The sequence below is a fragment of the Bactrocera tryoni genome, chromosome 1, assembly GCF_016617805.1.
Source record: "Bactrocera tryoni isolate S06 chromosome 1, CSIRO_BtryS06_freeze2, whole genome shotgun sequence".
In the NCBI taxonomy this organism is placed as follows: Eukaryota; Metazoa; Arthropoda; class Insecta; order Diptera; family Tephritidae; genus Bactrocera; species Bactrocera tryoni.
This window is the reverse complement of record NC_052499.1, coordinates 11,730,392-11,756,066: the sequence shown is the minus strand read 5'-3', so window position 1 is coordinate 11,756,066 and position 25,675 is coordinate 11,730,392. Positions and strand designations below refer to the sequence as shown.

Sequence of the window (25,675 nt, the reverse complement as noted above, 5' to 3'; positions counted from 1 at the left end):
GGTGTTGTAAGTTTTGAAGCTATTTAATGAATAATTTTAAATTTATTTTAATATAAGTAAATAAGTAGTTTGCAGATAAAGTGGAAGAAGTTCTAATACTTCGACGCTACATGATCATACTTTTTGACCTCAAATGTACGTCATATAAATAGCAATTTTCTTCTTTAGTGTTAGAATTGCTATTCTTTTTCTTTGGCACTACAATTGTGGGTTGAAACCACAGGCCACGACTTGGCCTAACCAACCTTAACTGTATCAATGGCTCATACAGTTTGTGGTTCCATATTCAAAATTCATCCTTCACGCGAACAACTCCAATGATCTTGCGGAGAACAGTTCTCTCAAATGCTCTTTCTCATCTAGGTTCACCGAAGTCCATGTTTCTGCGCCGTATAATATTCTTCTTCTTTATTGGCGTAGACACCGCATACGCGATTATAGTCCAGTTTACAACAACACTTGCGCCCTAGTCGTCCTTCCTTTTCACTGTTTGGCGCCAAGTGTAGCCAAGTCCTTCTCCATCTAGTCTTTTCAACGGAGTGTATGGTACAGCGTCGAGTACTCTCAGAGAGCTGGAGTGTTTTCATCCATTTAAACAACATAACCTAGCCAACGTAACCGCTTCTCTTAATTCGCTGAACTTTGTCAATGGCGTCGTATATCTCATACAGCTCATCGTTCCATCGACTGCGATATTCGACATTGCTAATTCGCAAAGAACCATAAATCTTCAGCAGAGCCTTCGTCTCGAAAACACGTAACGTCGACTCATCAGATTTTGTCATCCTCCATGCTTCTGCATAGAAGGACGGTGTTGATGAGTGACTTTTAGATTTTGGTCTTCGTTCGTCGAAAGATGATTTTACTCAGTCCGGAGTAACAAGTGTTGGCAAGAGTTATTCTGCGTTGGATTTCGAGATTGACGTTGTTATTGGTGTTATTGCTGGTGCCAAAATAGACTAAATTTTCTACGACTTTGAAGTTATGACTGTCAACAGTAACGTCGGAGCAAAGTCGTGAATGTGAAGACTGCTTGTTTTATGACAGGAGATATTTCGTCTTTCCCTCGTTCACTAACAGACCCATTTGCTTCGCTTCTTTATCCAACCTGGAAAAAGCGGAGGATGGAGTCATGTGTAGAAGTTCACGCAAATGAGGAAAGTTTTCTGAACATCATTCACTTGGGAGTGGCCAGAAACCATTAATTTACATATGGCTTAAGCAGCTCACGACTTTCGGTCTTAGACCAAATATCATCTAGGTAGCCAAAAAAACATCCGATAGAGCGTAATTTTTGTTCGTCGAGAGTGGGATCTGCTTCTCAATTTTGTACCGATCTTTTGTACCTGTTGGCAAGAGTTATTCTGCGCTTGATCTTTAGGCTTAGATAATTGGTTTCGAGATATATGATACAAAGTCCCTAACAACAGTGATGTAGTTCCCAAGATGCGAGGAATCTATTTGTATGGCCTGCAGGTACTTTTTCTTGCCCTTGTTCACCACAAAACCAACCTCTTTCGTTTCCTTTTTTTCGCTGGAAAAAGCTCCGCTAACGGCTCTGTTGTTCTGGCTGACCAGCTCTACGTACGCCAGTAGCTTCATACTTTTAGAGTACCAGGGACACTGCGGTTCAGATTAGTGGCACGTATCACTTTTTCCGGCATTATATTGAAAAAGACGAAAGCGGATTTGAAATCCACAAAAAAGTTATGGGTGTCGATCTGTTTGTCAAGGGTCATCAGCAGGACTAGACGGATTATGGAAGTCCGGTGTAGGGAGATTTGCCAGGTGTAAAGGCATGCTGATAAGTATCATTTATTCTAATACAATATTGTTGAAAAAACCGTATATGCAACGTTAAGAAGGCTGATTCCGTGATAATTAGCGCAGACTGCGGGAGCTCCCTTCTTTTCGATATGTATTCATCCGACTTAATCATACCCTACAGCTGGAACATGCGTCTTTCCAGCTACTCGTTGCTGGTTTTAAGCTAGTAGTTCATCGGACCATCGAGCCGCTTTAGAGCTGTTTTCACCTCGTCTTGGTCGAGTGGCGGGACGACAATGGCTTTCGCCGTTTAACAGTTTCGAGGAGTGTTCCCTCCAAATTTCGAGTTCGAGTGTACTCTGTGTGTCTGTTTTCAGGTTTCCATTTCTGTCTTTACAGAAGTCGACCCCGGCATTTAAACCAATTATTTACTGTCTTAATTTATCTCCTTTGTTGAAAATATGTCTCCCATCCTTCCTCTTCCCACGGTGCTATTATTTCACAGCCCTCGTGACAAGCGGTTGTAGGGTCGATTTGTACACAGCGTTTTTCTCTATAATGACGGCGCGGCATTCATCATTTTACCAAGTGTTCTGCGAGAACACAATACAAAAAAGCAATGGGTCGTATATTTCCTGCTCTAGAATACAAAAAAAACATAGCGTTAAATAGTTCCTGCTCTAGTAAATCTTGTAATTTGCACCAGTACCAACCCGAACCCTTTTTTGTTTCAGGTGTGAGCTGGAATCGATTTCCATCTTTACCTTACATCTCATTGAACTTTGCTTAGACGGTTGAAAGTAATTAAAAGTTTTTTTTTATTATTATATCATATATTAACTTGTCAATAATTTATGCATTCTATACAAACTAATATGGAGTTTTTTAGAAGGTTAATAAATATCGGAACTATGTAAATACGCGATGCACATAAAAAATTATGTAGACTAGTGATTCGTAACCTTATTTAAATTAGTTAAAAAAAAACATTTACAACTAAAACAACATTTTCCAAGACAATACATTGTCTCTAGCGCCTAGTCACGCGTGTGATCACGAATCCAATCCAAGTATTGCGAAACTCTTGTGTAAACGCCAGGGTATCCAGGTTCGCCACATTTATTGCCGAACGATACAACGCCGAGTTGAACCCAACGCGACTCAAAACGCATCATAAGTGGACCACCAGAGTCGCCCTAAGAGAATGGTGCCATATTGTATAATGAAAACGTAAAACAATTTATATAGCTATGTTGGGTTACCTGACAGGCATCCACGCCACCATCCGAGTAGCCAGCACAGACGAAATTCTCATTTATGGGTTGAAAGTACGAACGATCACAGTCTTCGTTACGCCATATAGGCAACTCAGCTTGGCGTTGCGTGGTCGATTCCTTGCCGCCATAGTAGGTGGTGCCCCAACCAACTACCGTCGCACGACGACCCGGCAAACGCTCTTTGGGTGGCGCACGTCCGGCGCGCGGCAAGCAAACCGGTATCACGTATTTGGATTTACGCACTGGCTTGTCCAGCACCAAAATGGCGATGTCGTTATAGAAGCCGATACGTGAGAAACTGTGAAGAGAAATAGGCACATATTAAATACTAGTGGCAAACCAAACCAGCCGTCTACATACCGTTCATGCGCACGCACTTCCTTCACGGTAAATGTGACCGGCGCCGAGGGCTCAGCATCTGTAGATAAGTCAATATCGCCTAGTCGCACGGTGAATTGTCGCGCTGCGAAACTGTAAAGAGTTGCTTGAAACACACTTATAAAGTTTTGAGGTTCATATAATGACTTACGGTTTTTGCCGCGAGTCTCGCGTACAATGAGCAGCTGTCAAAATGTACTTCGTGCCAATGAGCGAACCACCACACCAGAACTCGGTACGTTTGGGTCCATGCAAAAAGATTGCCGCCATCCATGGCCATTGACCGTTCGGCGCTTCAACACCACCCACAATACGGCCCGATGAATATTCCTGCTGTCCACACTCTTCAGGGTCCACAATATTATTATTGCCTATAAGTTCCAGTTCATTACCTAGTGGATTTTGCGTTGTCGTTGTTGTTGTAGTAGAAGGTTTCAACTGCGGTATTAAAACCAAACTTGGCGAGGAAGCTGGCTTTCGTGTTGTTGGCCGTTTCGTTGTGTGTGCCGTAGTAGGCGCTTTCGTTGTCAGCTTGAGTGGCCGTTGCGTCGTGACTACAGCTGAAGACTCCGGTAAGGGACAACACACACCCGGTACGAATAGGCTCTTAAAGCAGAGTGACTCGCGGAGACTGCTCAAGTTTAATAATAAGGCGGGACAACTGCTCAAATCTTCACAACGCCCGGGTCGACCGCTGGGTGTTTTACAAAAGTTCTCCGCATCTTTCGCAGAAACATCTTCAGTAGTTGCGGCCACTTGATCAGAACGGTCTATTGATTGGGTAACTGTTGGCATTGTCGTCGTGGTCGGTCTTAATGTTGTTGATACTTTGTTTAGCTGTTGCAGTTGCCCGTTGGTGGCAATAAGCGCTGACTCGGATGCAGGTTTCTTCACCTTGTTGCGGTTCTTCTTCTTCTTTTTCTTTTTCTTGATTTCTTTAGTCTCCACAAACATTGGTTTGGCTGGTGTACCCGTTTCTCCCACACGTTTGTCTGCAGTCAACAATTCCGTAACTTTCTGTTCGCTTATTAGATTGTTCTCAATTGGCTGAGATGCGATAATTTTCGCAGTCGGATTGATATCATTAAATTTCCTAGATGGCGTTGCTGTGGTTGTAATAACAGTTGGAGAACTCGGAGTACTAAATGTATTTAGAGCGGTAGAGGCAATGACTCCAGCACTTGCATCATTCACTATGGGCTCTTCATGTGCTTCCGGTTTAGGTTCATGGCCACCTCGTGTAATGTCCACCAACAAATGACCCATTGTATTGAGTGCACCCAAAGTTTCAGAAATACGATTAAATGCCGATTGCGACAATAAACGAGGCAGTGTTTCACCACTACTGCTGTCTGTGCTGCTTTCTTCACCACTATCCTCATAATACTCATCTCCATCCTCATCCTCATCGTACTCCGAGCCAGCATCTCGACTCTCCGACTCCGAATCAGAAGAATCAGACTCGGAATATCTTGATTCGGTGTTCACTTGCAAGCGATTCAATTCCGTCACTTTGTGTGTCTCCACACGTCCTTTTCGTCTAACTGCAGCATCATCTCTCGCGTAGTCGTGTGAGAATGGTGAGTCCGATTGCGACTGAAAAAAAGACGCTGCCTTAAAAGTAGATATGAATCCAAGCTATATGCTTAACTAAATACAACGACACTTAAGCATCGTAACTTACATTGATCGTTGGTCAAGTGACGCGGCTCATAGTCATCATCTGAATCGGGCTTGGCCGCATGACATAATTGTTGGGCGAGAAAAGTAGCAGAAAGCGCTGAAATTGAAGTGAAACCAAAATTTTTAAGTATTTGCAATAAAAATTAATATATTTTGGCAGGAATAGGAAAGGAAATGGAAAATCATGCAACTAGATTAGCCTAAATACTTGCTTATTACCATGATAATGTGTTTTATTTAATCCTGAAATATTTTACAAAAGAAAACAGGTCTAAAAAGTAGAATTTCCGAAGTTATTTACATCTTCAAAGTCCAGCCGGTCCAAAAACGGCCAACATAAGAAAGACTTTAAATACCTATCAAGTATGTTATGAGCGAATTTTCATTTCCAACCGATCGAGGCTTAAGGCCACAATACACCAATTGTAAAGCACATACTATGGCACTATAAATTTTACGCCAGGTTAGATTAGGTTAGATTAGGTTGACCCTCACTACTTAAACTGTTATGTTCAGTTCTTTGTAAAGCCAGACGAAAAACTGCTGTAGTTGGGTATCGGCAAAACGACCTGAACCTATCACAAATCAGCTTAGATGTTTTATTTCTATTTTCGCTATTTCCCCTGAATGTCTAAAAATATGATACTCGAGATGTTTTTGCCCTGATCTGGCAAAAGCGGGACAATCGCGAAGGAAGTGTTGATATAATTTTAACGCATCTCCTTACAAACAGCTGATAAAGCTGACGTCTGGTAAGCTGATCAATAATACCGCATCAACCTCGATCGTATAGTTTCCAGTCAGAACTTCTACCACTGTTGAAAGGTTGACCTTGCTGGGAGCGAAGAGCTCACTAGACCTCTTTCGGTTTATTCTGGGCCATAAAGATTTTGGAATGCTCCGCTGCTGGTAGTTGACCAACACTTGCTGAGCTGTGCTCAGACCTAGAGTATGGTATTAAAGCACAAACAGCCCACTGAGCTCCGAGCCGTTCCTATTCCGCAGCTATTGAGACTGAAGTACCTGTCCTGGCAAGCTCTACAGCCTCACAGTTTCCTGCAATACTGCTGTGGTCAGGCAAACAAATCAATCTAATCATAAAATAACTAGATGCTAGAGATAAAGAGTCCAGACATCCCTTCACGCGCCTTACAATCGTAGTGAATAGTCATCACTATGGAGAAGGCTGCGCTACGGAGGAGTAGAACTACTGCTACCTTTTAGACATCCATAAAGCAGACGTTACTACGGTTAGGAAGTAGAAAACTGTAGTTGATGGAAACAATTTAATCCCCCCACCTTAAATCTATCGTCGGAAAGACTAATGACTTCGAGAAACTCAGTTTTTATTAGTCGATTTGAATGTGCAACCATGAATATCGGAAAGTAATAGGGAACTTACGAGTATTACACCAAATGTGCTGTCATTTACCGCCACACTCGCAACTTTCATATACTTTCGCCAACAATTGTACAATTTTATTTTTGGAAATAAAACAAAAGCAAATCCACTAATCCCAAAACCTAACCGAAACTAACCTAAATACACTACTGTGAACGATCAATTCGAAAAGAAAACCCGCATATTATTGCACAATTCGTGTGAAAACTGTTAAATAATGAAGTCTTAAAATACTTAAAGCATTTTTGGGTCAAACTGAAAGGAAAAATTGTCGAAAATGCTGTAACAGCCAAGTCTGCATGATGCAATGCGAAAATGTATGTATGTATGTATGTACTGTATGTGCTCGTGCATCGACTGCATATGGTCATAAGCCTGTTGTGTAAGTTTATCTTATAGGTTATGTGCTTCTGTTTACTTGCGCTTTTTAGCAAGCCAATTTTTTGTTTATTTTTCTTGTTTGTTGGCAATTAAATTTAAAAAATATCAAAAGTACCACTCAAAAATTTTAAGAGCATAAAAATAAGTTGAAACACTTTTTTTCAGGAATTCCCACATTTTAATGATTCATTGATTACTCACAACGCTGGTGAAAACTGGTGCACTGAAGTGGGTTTTGCGTCTTAAAGTGCACTTCGGTGGCTATCTATATATCATCAATATATGTACTTTTGTGTAAATTTTAGTTTTTTATGACTGCGAGTGAAAGTGACACAGTTTTTCGCACAAAAATGCAATAACAACAAAAAAAGAGCGAGTAAGTGCGGTTGCAGCCGAACATTTTATACTCACGCACTTTGCAAGGCAACAAAAAGGCGGACGGGTTAACAAAGCTAGTAGCCTCTTTAGACGAATCGGAAGCGAAGTTAATACTGTGCCAGCTGGAAACAATCAAAAGAACACTACTCTATTATCCATCTTGAGACCAAGCATTCATTATAGGATAATATTCGACCGTATAGACAACGTCCAGCACGCAGTGAAGAAAATATAGTAGCCGTGGCTGAGAGTGAACACGAAGACCGTGGAGCGTCGATTCGACGCCATTCGCAGCAACTCGGACTGACGTATGGAACGAATTGGCGCATTTTACGTCGAGATCTTATTATCTTATTGAAAGCGTGCAAAATACAGCTTGTGCAAGAACTGAAGCGACATCGCTTCGCCCTATGGGAAATGAAAAGTTGCTAGAAGATTCAACGTTTTCGAGCCAAATTTTGTCCAACGATGAGGCCTATATCTAGCTCAAACGGCATGTAAACAAGTGAAATTTCCACATTTTGGACGAAGCGCAACCTGAAGAGGTGCAAGAGCTGCCATTTAATCCAGAAAAATAACGGTTTCATGTGGTTTGTGGACCGGTGGAATCATCATGGCGACCGTTATCGCGTCACGATAACCGACTATTTGATGCCTGAAATTGAAACTCGTGATCTCGGCGACATTTGGTTTCAACAAGACAGTGCTACTTCCCACACATCGCATCAATCAATGCATTTTTTAGGGAACATTTCGGTCAGCAGAAATTTTCACGTGATATCACACCGTTAGACTTTTTCTTTTGCGGACAGTCACGCTTTAATACAGGACTTGTCAAAATTGGAAAATTGGACTCAACGGATGGATGAAACGTAACCGCGGCCAACATTTGAAAGAGATAAACTTCAAAAAACAGCTGCCAAAGAATGTTGAATGATAATAAACATTCCCCATAAAATTCTAAGTTTCTTCTTTAAAAAAGTAGAGAACCTCGAAATGGATCACTCTTTATATGTATACTTGTATGTACATTAGCATAACATTGAACTATGTATGTAAACACTTTGATAACTCTTCATTCCAAAGCTTTTCAAATTGGCTATGAATCTATAGTATTATAACTTAATGATAATATTCAACAGAATAATCCCATGCTTATTTTGGCGATTATATAAAACCACAGTTGGGTATAAACAACGAAACAGAATAGGAATTAAAATGCATTCCAGAACGGCCACCTCACCAGCATAGGAAGGAATATATTCTTGAGCCTCCTCCTTGAGCTCGCTGACAGTGAGTTCAAAACTTGTCAAGCAGTGTATGACTTCACTGAGTAGCATCAAGCTATTACCATATTAAACGTAGCTGCGTATTTGGCCACAGTGGAATCGACGAAAATTGTAAGGCGATGAGCTTGTAAGAAAAACCACCCAAACCCAAGTTCCATCAGTAAGGAGCGAGCAGTGACTCTCCCATCTTCGGGCATTTAGGCGCCGGATCTTTGGGCTACCCGCGAGCTCATCAAGTGTTGGTTAACAAGCAGCACTTGTGATGAACTTCTAGCTCTTAACTAAACACTATGCCATCGGTGCCACAATGGACCATAGGTCACAATGCAATTCTCATTTATTTACTTTACGCCATTGGCCCTGAAGCGATGAGACTAAAGATTTTGGAGTAAGCAAATTTTTTGTGATGTAGATGAGTTGGAAACACCTAGACATTTTCTCCTCCACTATCCAACTTTCGTCAGACCAAAGTTGAAGCATGTGGATTTGATATTAGCTGCCGCAACTACTGACAGACTCTAGTCGTTTTGTCGACATGCTACGGTCTTTTTTGGGAGGAGTTCTGGGAATCACAACGAACAAGCGTCTCTGTCAATTGGTTGTATTCGTGGCCTCACGAGAAATCAGACTACTTACCTAACCCAACCTATTTTAGAAACGAAACTGATGCGAAGGTGTGCCTCATGAATTGCGAAACTCCCAGCCCATCTTTGTTAATGATTTTTCTCCATCCATTACCAATACTATGTCGAGGTAACAACAAAATGCAACAATTATATGTGACTTACAGTTATGTCATATAACAACAACCTATATATCTAACAACCTACAAGTACTTAACCTCAACTGGTATGTATGACGCAGCACGCATCCATACTTATATGGACATATGTGCTTACATATTCACATTGAAATCATAAAATCCGTCAAATGGACGGAGTAACAAACTAAATAAATGCGCGTAAAGTAAACAGCCGGAGACGACCTAGTCAACAGACAACACATTGGACAAAAGCACAGGTGCGTAAGCGCATGCCCAGCAGGAAATATTTTAGCAAAATTATAAAAAGTCGAAGGCGTGTTAGTGAATAAGTGACGAACTCGTGGTTAATAGCTGGAATGATCTAAATTAAATAGAAAACAGTATTTTTTATGAACTTTTTAACTTAACTTTTTATTGAGTAGTCGAAAAAGTATTTTCGGTTCTTGTCAATAGCTGTCGTTGCAGTGGCATATCTCCAGTGCTACCAATCACATTGTGTCATACCACATAGCGTTGGAAAGGTAAGATCTTAAGCTTCATTGAACCAAAAAAAAATTAAATTGGGGGCAGTTGAAAAAAAGTTACAGTTGTTCAAAAATGAACTAAAATAGTGAAGAAATTCGCTATATTTTGAAATTTTTGTATAAAAAAGTAAAGAATGCCACGCAAGCCACCAATGAAATTTGTGAAGTTCACGGAGATGATGCTGTATCAGTTCGTGTAGCACAACAATGGTTCGCTCGCCTCCGTTCAGGAAATTTCGATGTGAAAGATGCACCTCGCTCTAGACGACCTATCGTTGACAAAGTCGACGAAATTACAGAAACTATCGACCAGGACAATCACATAAGCAGCCATGACATCACTAAGGAACTTAACGTTCATCATCAGATAGTTTTCAACCAATGAAAAAAGACTGACTACAAAAAGAAGCTCGGTGTTTGGGTACCACAGGAATTGTTTGTGAAAATTTTAATCGACCGAATTAACATCTGCGATTCTTTGCTGAAATGAAATGAATTCGAACCATTTCTGAAGCGAATGGTAACAGGAGACGAAAATACGAGACCAATATGACAATAATGTGCGAAAAAGATCATGGCCCAAGCGTGGTGAAGCTCAACAAATGGTCGCAAGTTAAGGATTGACGCCTCAAAAGGTTATGCTGAGTGTTTGGTGGGGTTGCAAAGGAATCATCCACTATGAGCTGTTCCAGCCTGGTCGAACGATTGATTCTACAATTTACTGCCAGCAACTGATGAGATTGAAGCAAGCAAACGAAGAAAAAAACGGCCAGAACTGATCAACAGAAAGGACTACGTCTTCCATTAGGACAACGATAGACCAAACACATCTTTGATGACTCGGCAAAAACTGGTAGAGCTTGGCTGGGAAGTTTTGATGCATCCACCATATAGCCCTGAGCTTGCACCATCAGACTACCATTTATTTCGGTCAATGTAGAACTCCTTTAATGGAGTAAAGTTGGCTTCAAGAGAAGCCTGTGAATTACTTGTCACAGTTTTTCGACGAGAAACCAGAAAAGTTTAACACTGATGGAATAATGTCTCTAATGTCAGAAAATCGCAAAAAGTGGTCGACCAAAATGATACATATTCGGTTCATTACAAACAAAAATAAGTTGAAGTTTGTTTAAAATACGAAAAGACTTTTTCGACTACCCAATATTTTACAATTTTCCAGCCGGGTGCACATAACATACGAGTATAACCCAATGTTTACGAGTGCATAAAGAAAATGGTTAGCTGTGTTGGGGCATATGTACACATATTTGAGCGTTACGCATCGTGCATGTCAAAATAGTTAGGCGGGCGTGTTACGGCATACTTTCCTGAAGCGTGCGTACGCAGTTATAAAAACCGAAGTTAACGGAAAATCAGTAAAAAAGGGTGGTACAAAAATGTTAACCTTCTGTTATCGGATGTAAGTATGTATGAGTATTTCATAAGCATGACGCATCGCGTTCAGCTTACTTCAACTTTTGCATAACTGTGGCATGTAGCACAACAAAGTATGAAATTTAAAACAACAACCAAAACGAAGTCACAAAAAATCTTGTTGTGCTTAAAACTAATTAGTTCACTTCACGACGCTTACGAAATGTTTACGAACGCTAATAGCCGGGTGCGAGCACAAAAGCTCATATTTTTCCAATATAATTAGAGGTAAACATGGTTGAAATGATTTATTTATTTTTGTTTCTTTTTTTTTTTATTTTGTGCAAATACTCGTACTATTAAGCTCATAATTATCTCGTAGTACATTGAAAATGCTGAAAATATTTTTGTTACATAAAATTGTTGAGTTTTTGGTGTGCTTTTTCTTACGTATAAATTATTTTCTTTTTGAATGTGAAGTAACAATCAGTTCAGATTATTTTAACATTTTGTGAAAACCTTTTTAATTATGACATTTATTTTGTGGGGCTCTCTTGAAACATAAAATTACTCTTCCTCTATATATTTATACCGGAAATTGTATGGGCGAAAACATGAAAGCGTACATACGTAACACTGCTAACTGATTTTTATCCAGAGTTTTTTTTTGGAAACTTAACAAAGTCAACTATCCGTGAGCAAAGAGCTTATCACGAAGTTTATAATACCCAGAAGTCAACGTCGAACACACTAGAAAGTATATGTAGATTAGAGCGGGTCGATTCTTTTTCTATATATTCGCGTATGCGGGAAATATTCTACAGATCATTCTGAATAATATTGCCTAAGAGACTGTGTGTTTAAAACCGGTTTCTAGTCAGCGATTTTTAAAACTGACTGACCGTTGTGTCAAAGACACCTGGACTTGTACGCCAAGCAGGATTTTGATATCGTGGCGGGGGCAGCACTCATAGGTGCACTCCAAGCACTCATAGAAGACATATTTGGTCACAATTTCCTTCTCCTTCGTCGGGGCGTGGGCTCAAATCAGCGATGTGTTGAAGAACTCCACTTTGATGCGAATTGGGGCAAGGCGTTCATCCACTGGGGTGAATGCCACGACTCGGCGATGAAGTCTATCCCTCACCATGAATCCCACCCCGAATTTGCACTTCTTTATATGGCCACTGTAGTAAATGCCACAAGGACCTATCCGTCTCAATCCTTGTCCCGTCCATCGCACTCCTTGAACGGCGGTGATGCCAGCCTTTACCTTCCTAATTAAGGTATCGAACATGCCAGGTTCATACCCTTATATCGTAATTCTTAATACAAGGCCGTTGTGACCTTTTAAATGGGGGGTGTGTTTTTACGTGGCTGGTCCCAAACCTAGCACACAACCCTGGAAAGGGGTGACTCGCCCTTCCCACTTCAGCTCACATTCAAACGGATGTTTTTTTGGCTACCCAGAGGATACTTGGTCTAAGACCTGAAGTCGTGAGCTGCTTGAGTCGTTTCTTGGCAACTAACAAGTGAATTGCGCTCAGAGAACTTTCCTCACTTGCGTGAACTTCTACACACATGGCTCCATCCTCCGCTTTAATGTATAAATAAATTATATCATCATTTGTCAGCGTGACGAGCTGAGTGGATTTGAGAATGAAAAGCATATCCAGTTTTAGCGCATATTCTCCAAATGGCCAATCAATACTAGATAGTGTCTTCTGGTGTGGGCAACTATATACTTTTTCTGTACCTATGTATGAAGTCCTTAGTTTTGATGTTGTCATAATTTGATCATAGTTGTCTCGCTATCCCGCAAAGCTTTGTGGATTTCGATCTATTTTTGAGCAAATTGTTTATTGAGCTTCCTCCTGATCGTTACAAGCGGGCATGGTATCGACAGAGTTCTAGAGTGGCTATTGACTTATAGTGAGCGAAGTTGACATTGAGGTAGTTTTGTTTTATTCATCGATTTTTACCAGCGTTAACCCCCAGTCCGAGACCCCGCGGTGTAACCTCCGTAAAGCTCTTTCCATGATCTCACTGATTGTAAAAGGAAAAGAAACCTATTAAGTCCTCTTTATAAGCTAATGCTTTTCCTTCACCTCCGTTGAGTTGGGCTAGTACATATGCCGCTTAGTGAGGAGTCCCTCTGCTAACTTGTTCGTGTCGCTGAGCCGACATAAGCATCGATTGTATAAATCTGCACACTATGTGGTATACCAAACATATGTCGCCATGTTTCAGAGGCTCAATGACTATACTTATCACTATGTTGTTAAAGGCTCCTTCTATGTCAAGAAAGGCAGCCTTTATATATGGCTTGAGGTGTAATAATTTTTCTCTCACTTTAACCATCATGTGTAGAACAGTTTCAGTTTATTGACCCGATAAGTTATCCGCTTTGATTCATCGGATGTGTATATCTATTAGTCTTTTTAGGACCTCCGGCATGAATGAGGTGAGGCATTTGGACTTAAAGTCTTTAGCGTTACTGTATGTTCTGCTGTCTGGTTTTGGCAAGAACACCACCGTGACCCTTTACATATACATATGTAACTATATGGAATGCTTCAATGCATCTATGAAGAGTTTTAGCTTCGGTAATGCCGAAGTTAATTAATTTTTTGTTTGCTATAGGGGTTAGAACAACATTCATATTCGAGAACCCCGCAGAGGACACAAGGTGCCAAACCATTCGCAATAAACCACAGTAGGAAGTATTGTTAACAAAAATCTGTAGTAATTTGGATCAGAAAAGCATCTCGTTGCTTCGATCTCAAAAGTCATGTTATTTTATGCGAGTTACCATTAATAACTTAATGTTTTCTCAAGGATATGCCTTGAGAGCTTAACCTCAAAGCGAAAATGCATTGCCCACACCAGAAGACACTCGTCTCATTGTGATGGCGAAAGTCAGTGTCATGACCGCAATTTTCGAACTTCATCACTGTTTTTATTATCACAATACGACGTAATAAGCATTATATGGTATTTGGTAATACAATGCACTTGCACATTTTTCCTTTTGGTATTATTTATATGTTTTGCTTTTTGTCATATAGTTTTCATACACAAAGGTGGAAGTAAAAACTGGCGCAAAATCACGCGGACAATTAACGTACTCAAAAAAGACACTCAAGTATTTATATAGAGATAATTATTGTGTACTCGTTTACATCCGCTTGCCCATTCATTGCAGTCGTCATGCTGCATCTGCCGCCAAAGTTAAACGCGTCATGGAACTGGCGGCTGCTGGGATGCTGCCACGGTCGTGTTGCGCACAGATACTCAAGTACGACAGTTGTTAAAGGTATTACAGCACACTTGCAAATAACCACGCTTGCATGCAGCCCCTTGTATTTGGAAAAACTCGTTCGCCGTAAAGTGAGTACTGTGGATTTGTCTCAACGATCGCATCGGTGGACACTTGAATTCCTCTATATGTGTATTTTTTATTGTTGCAGATGCTTGCGTGAACCGTTATTTTTGTACTTTTCCTCAGTTACATAACTGGAGGATTAACTTAGCGTAGCGGCAATAATCCGGGCAATTACATCTCGGCTGAGACAATAAAAACACAACCGGCAGTTGGTATTAAATATCTAAAAAACAATAACAAGCTGGTGTGTGCAGAGGTAAAACCAAAGTGCATATAAAATTTCAAGTGAAAAAAGCCATATTACAAACGAACTAGCAGCTGCGCCTCTTTGCCTCCAATGCGCGCAAAGAGATAAATGTGCAAGATAAGAAGGTGGCGCATGCGACCCAACTGTCATGAAATATATGTAGTATATATGGTAATGGTGTGCAGAGCAGGCATATAACAAAAAATTTAATGCAATAATGTTATGAAAAAGTAGTGTTGTAATAAAATGCGTCAGACGGTAGCACAACACCAAGTTTCACCGGTAATTCCGGGTTCCGCTTGCATGATGGTAGGTTTTTTATTATTGTAAGCAGATGTGTTTTCCAAAAATATGGGGGATCCTCTATAGAGTATATATATGTAAACGATGAACGTGACAAACTGAGTTGATTTAGTCACGTCCGTTCATACGTCTGTCAATCTAGCTAACTGTATACATGTGAGGGACTAACCATAAGTTTTTGAGATATCGATCTGAAATTTTGCACACGGCTTTTTCTTCCCAAAAAGTTACTCATGTGTCAAAAACGCTGATATCTGACAACTAAAGCCTATAGCTGCCATACAAACTGACCAATCGGACGTAAGTGTTTCAAGGAAATTTTTTTTATTTTACGAGATATCTTCCAGAAATTTCGTATGAATACGTTTCTGAGACATTAATTCAATCTCCGAAGAAATTATTCAGACCAGACAACTATAGCCTGTAGCTGCCATACAAAGTGGAGATTAAACACAAGATCTTTGATGGAAGATTTTTTTATTTGACACGATACTTTCACGAATTTCGGCATAGTGGAAGTTAAGACTGGCACAAAATCATGCGAACAATTAACGTACTAAAAAAAATCACTTAAGTATATATGTATCCGTATATAGAGATAATTATTGTGTTTTCTTGAGTAAAAAATAACTCACAGTCAAAGCCGAAGTTTGATCTAAACGATGCTCCCAGGTCAATTGAAAAGTGCCCGTCATGACGCATAGATGGCTCTACTAGAATTAAATTCATATGATTTTAAGTTAGCCTTTACCTTCAAAAGGCGCGTGTATAAATTTGACAGCTGTCGGATCATTAATTTGTGAATTATATCATTTTGAGTGAAGGTACTTTTGTTATTGTGAAAATAATAATTGTGAAAATAATGTGTGGTCTCTGCCTCAGGAATATGAATCATCAAGAATTGGTATACTGAGCACCGAAGACGGTGAACGCTGTGGACACTAAAGGAGCTTGTTGGCGAAAACAGCAAAAAAGTCCAAAAAACAGTTTTGTATTACCCAAAAGTGAATTTGTTCAAAATAGCAGGCAATCTGAAGACATCAACTGAACCTGTACATCACATCATTCACGAATATTTGCGCATGAGACAGCTCTGCGCGAAGGGGTTGCCGCGCGAGCTTACTTCTGACCAAAAACAACGACAAGCTGATGATTCGGAGCACTGTTTGGAGTTGTTCGAGTGCGATAAACCCGATTTTTTGCGTCGATATGGATAAAACATGGCTCCATCATTTCTCTATGAAGTCCAAACAACACTCTTTCGAGTGGACTGAAGATGATGAACCCGCTACAAAACGTGGAAAAACGCAAGAGTCGGTTAGCGAGGTTACGGGATCCGCATTTTGGGATGCGTGTGGATAAATTTTTATTGACTACCTTGAAAAAGGAAAGACCATCAACAGCGACTATTACAAAGCGTTATTGAACGTTTGAAGTACGAAATCGCCAAGAAAACGGCCGCATTTAAAGAAAAAGACAGTGCTGTTTCACCGAGACAATGCAACCGTGCCACAAGTCAGTGAAACGATGGCGAAAATCCATGCATTGGACATCGAATTTTTTCCAAATACACCATATTCTACAGATCTAGCTCCCAGCTACTACTTCCAGTTCTTAGATATTAAAAGAATGCTCGCTGGGAAGGAATTTTCGTCGAATGAAGAGGTGATCGCCGTAACTGAGGTCTATTTGAAAGCAAAGAAGCAATCGTCCTGCAAATAAATTAATATTGAAAAGTTGAAGGGTCGCTACAATAGGTGGATCCTTAAAGAAAACTATGTTGAATAAGAAAACGAATTTCGCCAAAAATAAACTTTTGTTTTACTATGTTGATCTGTGGGCTTTTCAATTGACCTGTTACCTTTCAGCAATAAATCTATTATCAAGCTTTATTAGACACACTCTTTGTACAAATACGCGTAATTAGAAAAAAATTGCCAAAAATACAGTAATCGTATACCAGACTGTAGTTAATAGATTAACGTTTAAAACCTATCAATAACATTTAACCAAAATTTTATATGAATGAAACCATTAAACAAACCTAAAATGGCAAAAAGAGCTGCCAGCAAAACACAAAAAGTCCAAATTGAAATTAACCAAATTGTTGTGCATCGGAATTTCTATAATTTTGTGCAACATAAAAACTAATAAATTAATACAAAAAGACGCACACACACAGTCAACACAAAAAAATGCCGAACAACAGCAATTTCTGCATTTATAAAATTAAATAACAACGACATGCGGCGTCTACAAATTAAAACTAAATAAGCAATAAAAATAACAACGCTAATAAAGATGAACAAAAAAAGCAATAAAAACCACAACAGCAACAAAGACATGGCCACTTCATACCGCGGCGGCTTCGCGTGAATAATTTTCACTTTCTTTTCCTCAGTCACGGAACCAGTTTCGGTGATTGCTTCCACCTACCCCGCTGACAGTGTTTCCTTATTTTCGCCTGTTTTCGCTTTTATTTGCATATGTCGTCTTACATACATATTTACTTATATACTATATGCATATTATTTTGTAAATATGTACACGTTTTGTTGTACATTTTATCCGCTAATAATTTGGTTTTATAGCCGCTACTTATTATTATTATTATTATTATTATTATTATATTTATTAAATGTAAATATTGTATGTGCTTTGAGCTGCTCTTGTTCCTGACACGTTCACCAGCTTTACACATTGGAAACATTTTAGCATACATACGTGTATACCAGGTTTCCTTGGATAGTGAGTAAAGTTGTGGACTTAAATATAAATAAGACATTTGACGGAAAAATGGCAAAAAGTGGTCGACCAAAATGGTACATAGTTTGGTTCATTAAAGTTCATTATAAATATAAAAAAAAAATATGTTGGATATTGATTGGAAATACGAAAAGAGTTTTTCGATTACCTTAGACGAGCTGAATCTTGTATGGAAAACTTTTTCATTTGACGAGTTATACATTTAAATTTGATTCAGTTTATTTTCTAAGGCATTTTCACAATCTCAGTAGTAATTATTGTGATCGGATCACTATGGCCTAAAGCAGACATACAAACTGACCGACCAATATTAAGTACTTGTATGGGAAACTTTTTTAAATGACGAGATATACTTAGGAAATTTGACACAGATTATTTTCAAAAGTATTTACACAACCTCAGAAGAAATTATTTAAATCGGACGACTATAGCATATAGCTGTCATAGAAAGTGAACGCTCAATAACAAGTTCTTGTATGGGAACTTTTTTGCTTGTCAAGATATCTTCAGGAAATTTAGCAGAGATTTTTATGCAAAGTCCTGCTATGATCTCAGAAGTAATTATTTAAATCGGATCACTATAGCATATAGCTACCACACAAAGTGACCCAACAAAATTAAGTTCTTGTATGGGAAACTTTTTTTATTTTACGAGATATCCTTAGAAAACTTGGCATAGACTATTTTCCGGAGCATTTTTACAACCTCAGAAGAAATTATTGAGATCGGGCCACTATAGCATACAGCTACCATACAAAGTGACCCAACAAAATCAAGTAAAAATCTAACCGGCTGTTTATAAACAATATAGTGTTCTCTTTATACCCTTTTATGTTATAAGAAATGCAGCTGTAAGGGGTATTATAACTTTGGTGCTGTTAAAGTTAAAGTTTTTTCACATTTCAAACATATTCTTATTTGCTAATGAAAAGCGAAAGTTTTCGCCAATACTCTTTTTAATAATTCATCAGAAAATCTCGTCTTAATTGTGTCAACTTCTTTCAAATTAAATATAAAATAATAATAAAATATACATAAAGGCAGCAATACAATTAGCACTTGCCTATGCTACAAAGGCACTTTCACGCCACAGAACAACAGAAGCAGCGAGTTTCGACTGCGGCTGCAAGTTCGTTGCTTAAGTCTTTTGTCAAGCTCTTTAGCTTGAGTGGCCATATGAATATTTGTATTTTATGTACATACATATGTATACGCATGCATTCAGCGACTATTTTCGAGCTTGTGACATTGTAACTGCTTGAGACTGCCGCTGCTGATTGGCAAATGTTAGGTTTGCACATTTCATTGGCGTTTTGGTCAACGAAGGTTACCAGCTGCTGAATTGTAATTTATTTGCTGACAAATAGCAACGAATTTGCTAATAATTTTGTTTACTTTTGTTTGCGTGCGCTGCTATCACTTTAAACTATTTTCGAATGCAAATTTGTGTGTGTAATTTTTATTTTCAATTACAAAATAATTTTCAGCCAAGTGCCGCTTGTGGGTCAACAATGAGCGCTCTCCATGCGGTCTAAAGGTAAAGTTGTCCGTGGGTGGCAAGGGTACATACAGTGTTGTAAATGAAAGATGGCAAACTGTGCGTTGATTTTGCTGTTTTTTATGGCAGCATTTTTTATTCTCAATATATTGGTTAGTCGAAAAAGTCTTTTCGTATTTTGTCAATATCATTTATATTATATTATATTGGTTCATAAAAGTTCATTTTAAAGGAAAAAATATAAGTTGAAGTTTGTTTAGAAATACGAAAAGACTTTTTCGACTACCCAATAAATATGTGAATACATATATGTGTCCTGGTCTACGAAAAGGGAGCTAACGTGCGAAAACTAGTTTTCTGGGAAACAGCTGTTACAACTCATCTTCCATCCGAATCAACTAAAAAGTGAAAATTGATTTTTTGACACCTAAGCCCCCTTTCCGTAAACCAGGTCACATATTTTTTTTATTACAATATATTTTTTTTTTTGATTAAACAATACTTACCAACACATAGTAGCAGATAGCTTGTGGCGAAATGCATTTTGTCTAATACGCTCAGCGTTTCGGCGCCGTTTTGTGCAATTTACTGTCACCTCTTGTTGGAAAATAGTTTATTTTATTATTTTTTTTTTTAATAATTTTTATTGTTGCCGAGCTTTGTGCTTTTAGCGGTGCCTAGCGTGCTTAATAATGTTTAATAATGAGTTTTTAGTGCCGGAAGTGTTGTGAGATTTTTGCACTTTTGCGTTTCGGAAATCCTGCAACTGGTTGCCGTTGTTGCTGGGTACTTCCAAGCTACGTCAATTTCGAAACCGGCCAAATAGTAGTAGCAACACTTATATGTTGCAATTGCTGGCAGTGTGGCTGTACGCTCGGCCTGTCGGTTGGCCTGTTAATTGGCCATGAATGCCTGACACTTGGCAACTACCGCACGAAAGCGCGCTTCGAGGCCTTCATGTGACGCGTTGTTGTTCAAAACGTTTTGTTGCTGGCAACGAAAATGAAAGTGTTGCGCAGCTAAATTTAACTACTTTTATACGGCGATTTGCACATTCAGATTTTGTTGTAATAATTTATGATTTTATGCACTTGTTGTTCGATTATTTGTGTTGCTAGCAAATGTAACTATTTGCACAGTGTTTAACTTGTGTTGATTAACTCGCTGCAATTGTTAGTTGTTGTTGGTATTATTAGTTAAATACACCGCACAGCAGAGAGACGCAAATAAGCATTTCAGCTTATTACAGCATCACATTTGTTGTTTTTGTTGTTGTTGCAATTTTTTTTCCAACAATTAAGCGCGCTCAACACACGCTACGACTTGCAGCAAATATTAGTTTCACTTTCGTTTTGCAGTAAACTTTTGCTAAATCAACAACAACAACAACAATAAGTGTTATTATTATAATTTGTACGGTAATTTATCACAACTTCTGCGCCGCCACTCGCTTTCGTTATACCACGTTATATTTCGCGAGTGTATGTATACACATATATATGTGTGTGTATTTAATGTCGCAATCCGTTATATTAAAAATTCAAAATCCAAACGATTTTCACGCCGAAATTTCAACACAGGCACCTCACTACTTTAATATTGCTCGCTTTGGCTCGCCTTTACCCACATTTAGCTGTAAATCTGATTTCAATACAATACGCTTTGGGCTTGCATGTATTTTACATAGCAAATGTCCTCGCACTCGGTTCGTCGTTTGGAGCTTTTAGCGCGCGCCACGTACCACCTTCTGTTGCCGCTTGTTGCACTTCACCAACTGAATTGTGCCGTAAAAATAATTTGTGTTTTGTCGCTGTGCCGTTGTCTGCCGAGTTGCTGCCATGTATTGTACTTGTTGTTATTGGCTTGCTTTTCGGTTTTGGCTTTTGTGCGCGTGTGCACACGTCAGTTGCGCATGCGCTTGTGACGTTGAGGCATTGCCTACCGCGCTGCGTCGTCGCGGACGCTGAAGTTGTTGAGCTAAAGTGGCTGCCAGCATTGCTATTGTTTGTTTCTGGCAAACTAATGCTGCTAATAATAACACCGTGTCTATTATATGTCGCACAGTGGAACATTTCGCAAAAATTTCACAACAATTTTAATTTTATTTCTGTACAAGCTCAAGTAGCAAACGTCAGGATCAAGCGCCGAAAAGTTCATCAAAAAATAGGAAAGCCAGAAAATCAGGTTTTTGACTTTACAAAGCTTTGCCGTAAAAGCTTTTCAAATTCCGTTCGGCTCTTACGTCATCAATATGACAGTTGGAGACAAGCCGGTACCAAGATTAGTATATTGAGCGGGTTGAAGCGCATCAACGATGAACAGCAACTTTCAAAATTATTATTGCTTGAAATAAGTAGATAAATTTTTAACGATGATTTTTATTAATTTACCGTAATTCTTTATGATTAAGGGACTTAGTTTTTCAGTGGTAAAAAGAAAGCATTGCATATCACTGAATTATACTCTCGGTTCATATATTGAAATCTACTTAGAAACAATTTTTTTTTTATTTTTTTAAAGTACGGTTATAATATGGTTCTTAATAAATATATTACTTTTATTTATTGTTTTTAATAAAAATGTATACATAAGTATGTATATACTTATATATTAATTTTTAATAAATATGTATATTATTTTTTATATTTTTTAATAATAATTTTATCACTAAAAACTTGTATCATAACTAATCATTTTTTAGCAGTATGTAAACTCAATTTTGTTACACTGTATGTACTTTCAACGCATATGCACAATTTCCATAACTCTTTGAAAGAGCATAACATATAGTAGTTGGTGCTCGAATCTTCAAAAATATGTATATTTTTTTTTTGTATGTACACATATGTATGTATATATGTACATATGTATTAGGGTGGGTCATAAATCGAAAATTTTTTTTCGCTTTTGAATCTGAAAAATATTTTCTTAGACACCTCTAAGAAAGTCTCTTTAAGTATTTCTATATATGTACACTAGTATTTATGTATTAGGCTGGTTCAAAAAACACAAATATCTTTTTTCGTTTGGTGTTCCGAAAAATCGGTTCTGCGACACCTCTAAGAAAGTTTCTGCAAGTATGTATGTATATCTCAGTTATGTACACATGTACATATGTATATATTAGGGTGGGTCAAAAAACACAATTTTTTTTTTGTTTGGCATTCCAAAAAATCAGTTCTGCGACACCTCTAAAAAAGTCTGTGCAAGTATGTATATCTCAGTTATGTACACAATATGTATATATTAGGGTGGATCAAAAGTCCAAATATTTTTTTTTGCTTAGTACTCTGAAAAATAGATTCCGCTGATAAAGCCGCTACAAGTATGTGTGTTTCTGTAATGTACATACATATGTATATATGTATTTATTAGGGCCGGTCAAAAAAACGAATATTTTTGTGCTTGGTACTCTGAAAAGTAGATTCTAAAACACTGCTTATGAAGTTTCTATAAGCATAAGCACTTAATTGTAACGGAAAGTTCCTCCGACTTACAGTTTTCTATTTTTTCTTATTATCATTTCATTCAGCTTGAGAATTCAAACCTCGCTACCAACTTCTTGAAAAAAATATCTCGTTTCATAGGTTTAATAGACAAGAGAATGCTCTACAAAAATACTTCGCAAAAATTTTTTCGTAAATTTCACCATTTAGAAGATATTAAAGGTTGAAGTTGGATTATTTTAAGTCAAAATTATGGTGCCTATAAATTTTTTAACTCAATGAAAAAAATATTTTAAATTTCGATTTTTTTTACTCACCCTAATATATATGTTTAAATCATATATACCATTTAAACTTCTCTATTTAATTTCCTCACACAAAACAAAATGCAAAGTTTCTCGATAAGCTATATAGGCTCCTTGGTCACACTCCACTCCTAGAAAAGTTCGCGAGCAAGCACAAACTAAAATAAGCCAAAGTCTCAGCTTTACAAACTTAAGTTGCATGCCAACTTACGCCTTGAGTTAAGTCATTCCACTTGATTATCGAGCGATTTTTCAACACCGTTAACTCTCCCAGAAGGTGAGAGTAATCGCTTTACGTATTTGCTCAGCGACATTTTCAGGCTGCCACCGCTACATTGTATTGAGTGCAAAGAGCTTATAAATGTATATTTTATGTATGTATGTAATGTCAGTATATGTATGTCAGTATATGGTAGGCTTGCGCTGTGTCACTTGTCTGTGTCGCTCCAACTTCATTGTGCATTTTTCTCTCACTTTTGTTAATCTATTTTCCATTCATTAGCTTTGGCTGCTCGAGTTCACATTTTAACATGGATAATGACGCCTTTGTAAGCTGACTTTTGTATGCTGCCACTGCCAATTAGTCGGCCACACAATGCGGGTTGACAAAATGTTGCATATACGTGTTGCTTTTGTATTGTTTGTGCAATGTCGCCATGGGTTATATGTGCTCGCTATCTTTTGGCATCTTTCAATAAGTTTGCCGTGTAAAATCCCATTTTTTCTCCAAAAACCAAATTCATAAACCTGCATACATACAAAGAAGCAGCTTCACAGTCGTATGTATGTGTATAAGAAATCAAAAAACAAAAAATAGTGCTTCACTTTCTGCTGCATGGCTTATTTTAATTACACCCATTGCCTGTGTGACCTACCTTCACCCGCTGCTCGAGCATTTTCACGGCCATTAGTTGCAGTTATATACCTATACATAATATGTAGATATGCTTATATATGTACATATGTATATTGTACATACGATGTCTTTAACATTACACAATTAAATGGGGAAATTCGGTTTGCTTAAAATTGCTCATATATTTTGTTTATCTTGCGAACACATATGACCACCCACATATGCATACACAGAGCAATCGTTCAGCAAATTTGAGCTTGCGTTTAAGAATTCCAAAATTAGTGGAATTTCCAAAGACTATTTTTTTTACTTCTGAATTGGTAAACAGTTATTTATTTTGAATTTTATTTTGTAGAGTGGCACTGTTTACAGGTTAGGTTAGGTTAGATGGCTGATCAAAGATCGTACCTCGACTAGTATACGCAGTCTTTTGTGAGACCATGGAAAAGAAGAACTTTTGTGTTCGAACATATAAATTAGCAAAACGCTTAGTAGCCACTACAAATTTGCACAGGCGTTTAATTTCCATTCCCGCCAACTCGGCGGGGTGTCTGTAGGTATACGCTTCCAAGTGTTTAAGTCTTGACCTCCCAAATGCGAGACAGTCAAGAAGAAAGTGTTGAGTTGCTTCCACGCCATCTTCTTTGATACAGCTTCTGCAGATAGTGTCTGGAGGAATTCCCAGTCTAACTGCGTGAATGCCAATAAAGTAATGGCCCATTTAAAGTCCCAAACTAAGCAGAAGCTAGCTTTATTGATGGCAAAGGGATCACTAGATCTCTTGCAATCGATCTTGGGCCAAAAGGCTTTTACGACAGCGCATGTACCGATGATGGCCCAGTGCTGTCCAAGCTTCCGGGAAGCTAAGCTATCAAGTAATAGAACAAAAGAGGATACTGGAGCACCGGTCCGCTCCAATTTTACCGATAGCGAATCTAAAGTGCCTTTTCTTGCTAGCTCATCAGTTTTACAGTAGCCTGCGATTCCACTGTGGCCTGGCACCCATACCAGTCTTATCACAAAGACACTAGATGTTATTGATAGCGAGGTTAGGCACTCTTTGACCAGCTCTGAACGAAATATGAATGAGTTCAAAGCTAGCATCGCCGCTCTGCTATCTGAGTGGATGGTCACTTCTCTGAATGAGGCTGCTCTCTGGAGCAGTGAATCTACTGCTACTTTAATGGGTGCGACCTCGGCTTGGAAGACACTGCAATAGTCAGGAAGTCTGAAACTGGAGTTGATAGAGAGCTCCTGACAGTAAACCCCTCCACCGACCTCTCCCAAGCTTTGACCCATCCGTGAAGAAACTCACTGCTCCTCTCCTCCAACGGCTTCTCCAACGGCTTGCTTCTTCCATACACAACTCCCTTGTTGATATATGGGTAGAGAAGGAGCCGTCATAGTTCGGTTTGACGACTCCTTGATCCAAGTGATCCGGTATGAAGTCAAAGTGAGTGAGTATTTCCGAGTGTTCAGACACGTGTGCTTTAAGGAACATAGACTCTCTGAGTCTGATGTCAAGTTTCGCGGCCATTCACCTTCCGGCGGTGTCCACGGGCAATATGTGCAAGATGGGGTAAAGTTCCATGGTTGTAGTGGACCTTAGCGCACCACACATGCAGATGAGCGCCGCCCGTTAAACGCTCTCGA

General features: G+C 38.7%; 1 protein-coding gene across 1 annotated transcript; it reads right to left on the bottom strand.

Annotated features, from left to right (window-relative positions):
• Positions 1-2,624: 2,624 nt before the first annotated feature.
• Positions 2,625-19,958, bottom strand: LOC120782693. The gene is made up of 6 exons (XM_040115092.1): positions 19,922-19,958; positions 5,107-5,202; positions 3,574-5,032; positions 3,405-3,515; positions 3,030-3,342; positions 2,625-2,963 (listed from the first exon to the last, which is right to left on the bottom strand). The coding sequence occupies exons 1-6, from the start codon at positions 19,956-19,958 to the stop codon at positions 2,805-2,807; spliced, it is 2,175 nt and encodes a 724-aa protein (XP_039971026.1). The 3' UTR covers positions 2,625-2,804.
• Positions 19,959-25,675: the final 5,717 nt, after the last annotated feature.

Coding starts and splice junctions, on each gene's coding strand:
- LOC120782693 (XM_040115092.1), bottom strand. CDS start 19,958: ATGCATTTCGCCACAAGCTATCTGCTACTATGTGTTG. Junction 5,203..19,921: donor CTATCTGCTACTATGTGTTG/GTAAGTATTGTT, acceptor CTTCAATTTCAG/CGCTTTCTGCTACTTTTCTC. Junction 3,343..3,404: donor GAAGTGCGTGCGCATGAACG/GTATGTAGACGG, acceptor TTCTCTTCACAG/TTTCTCACGTATCGGCTTCT.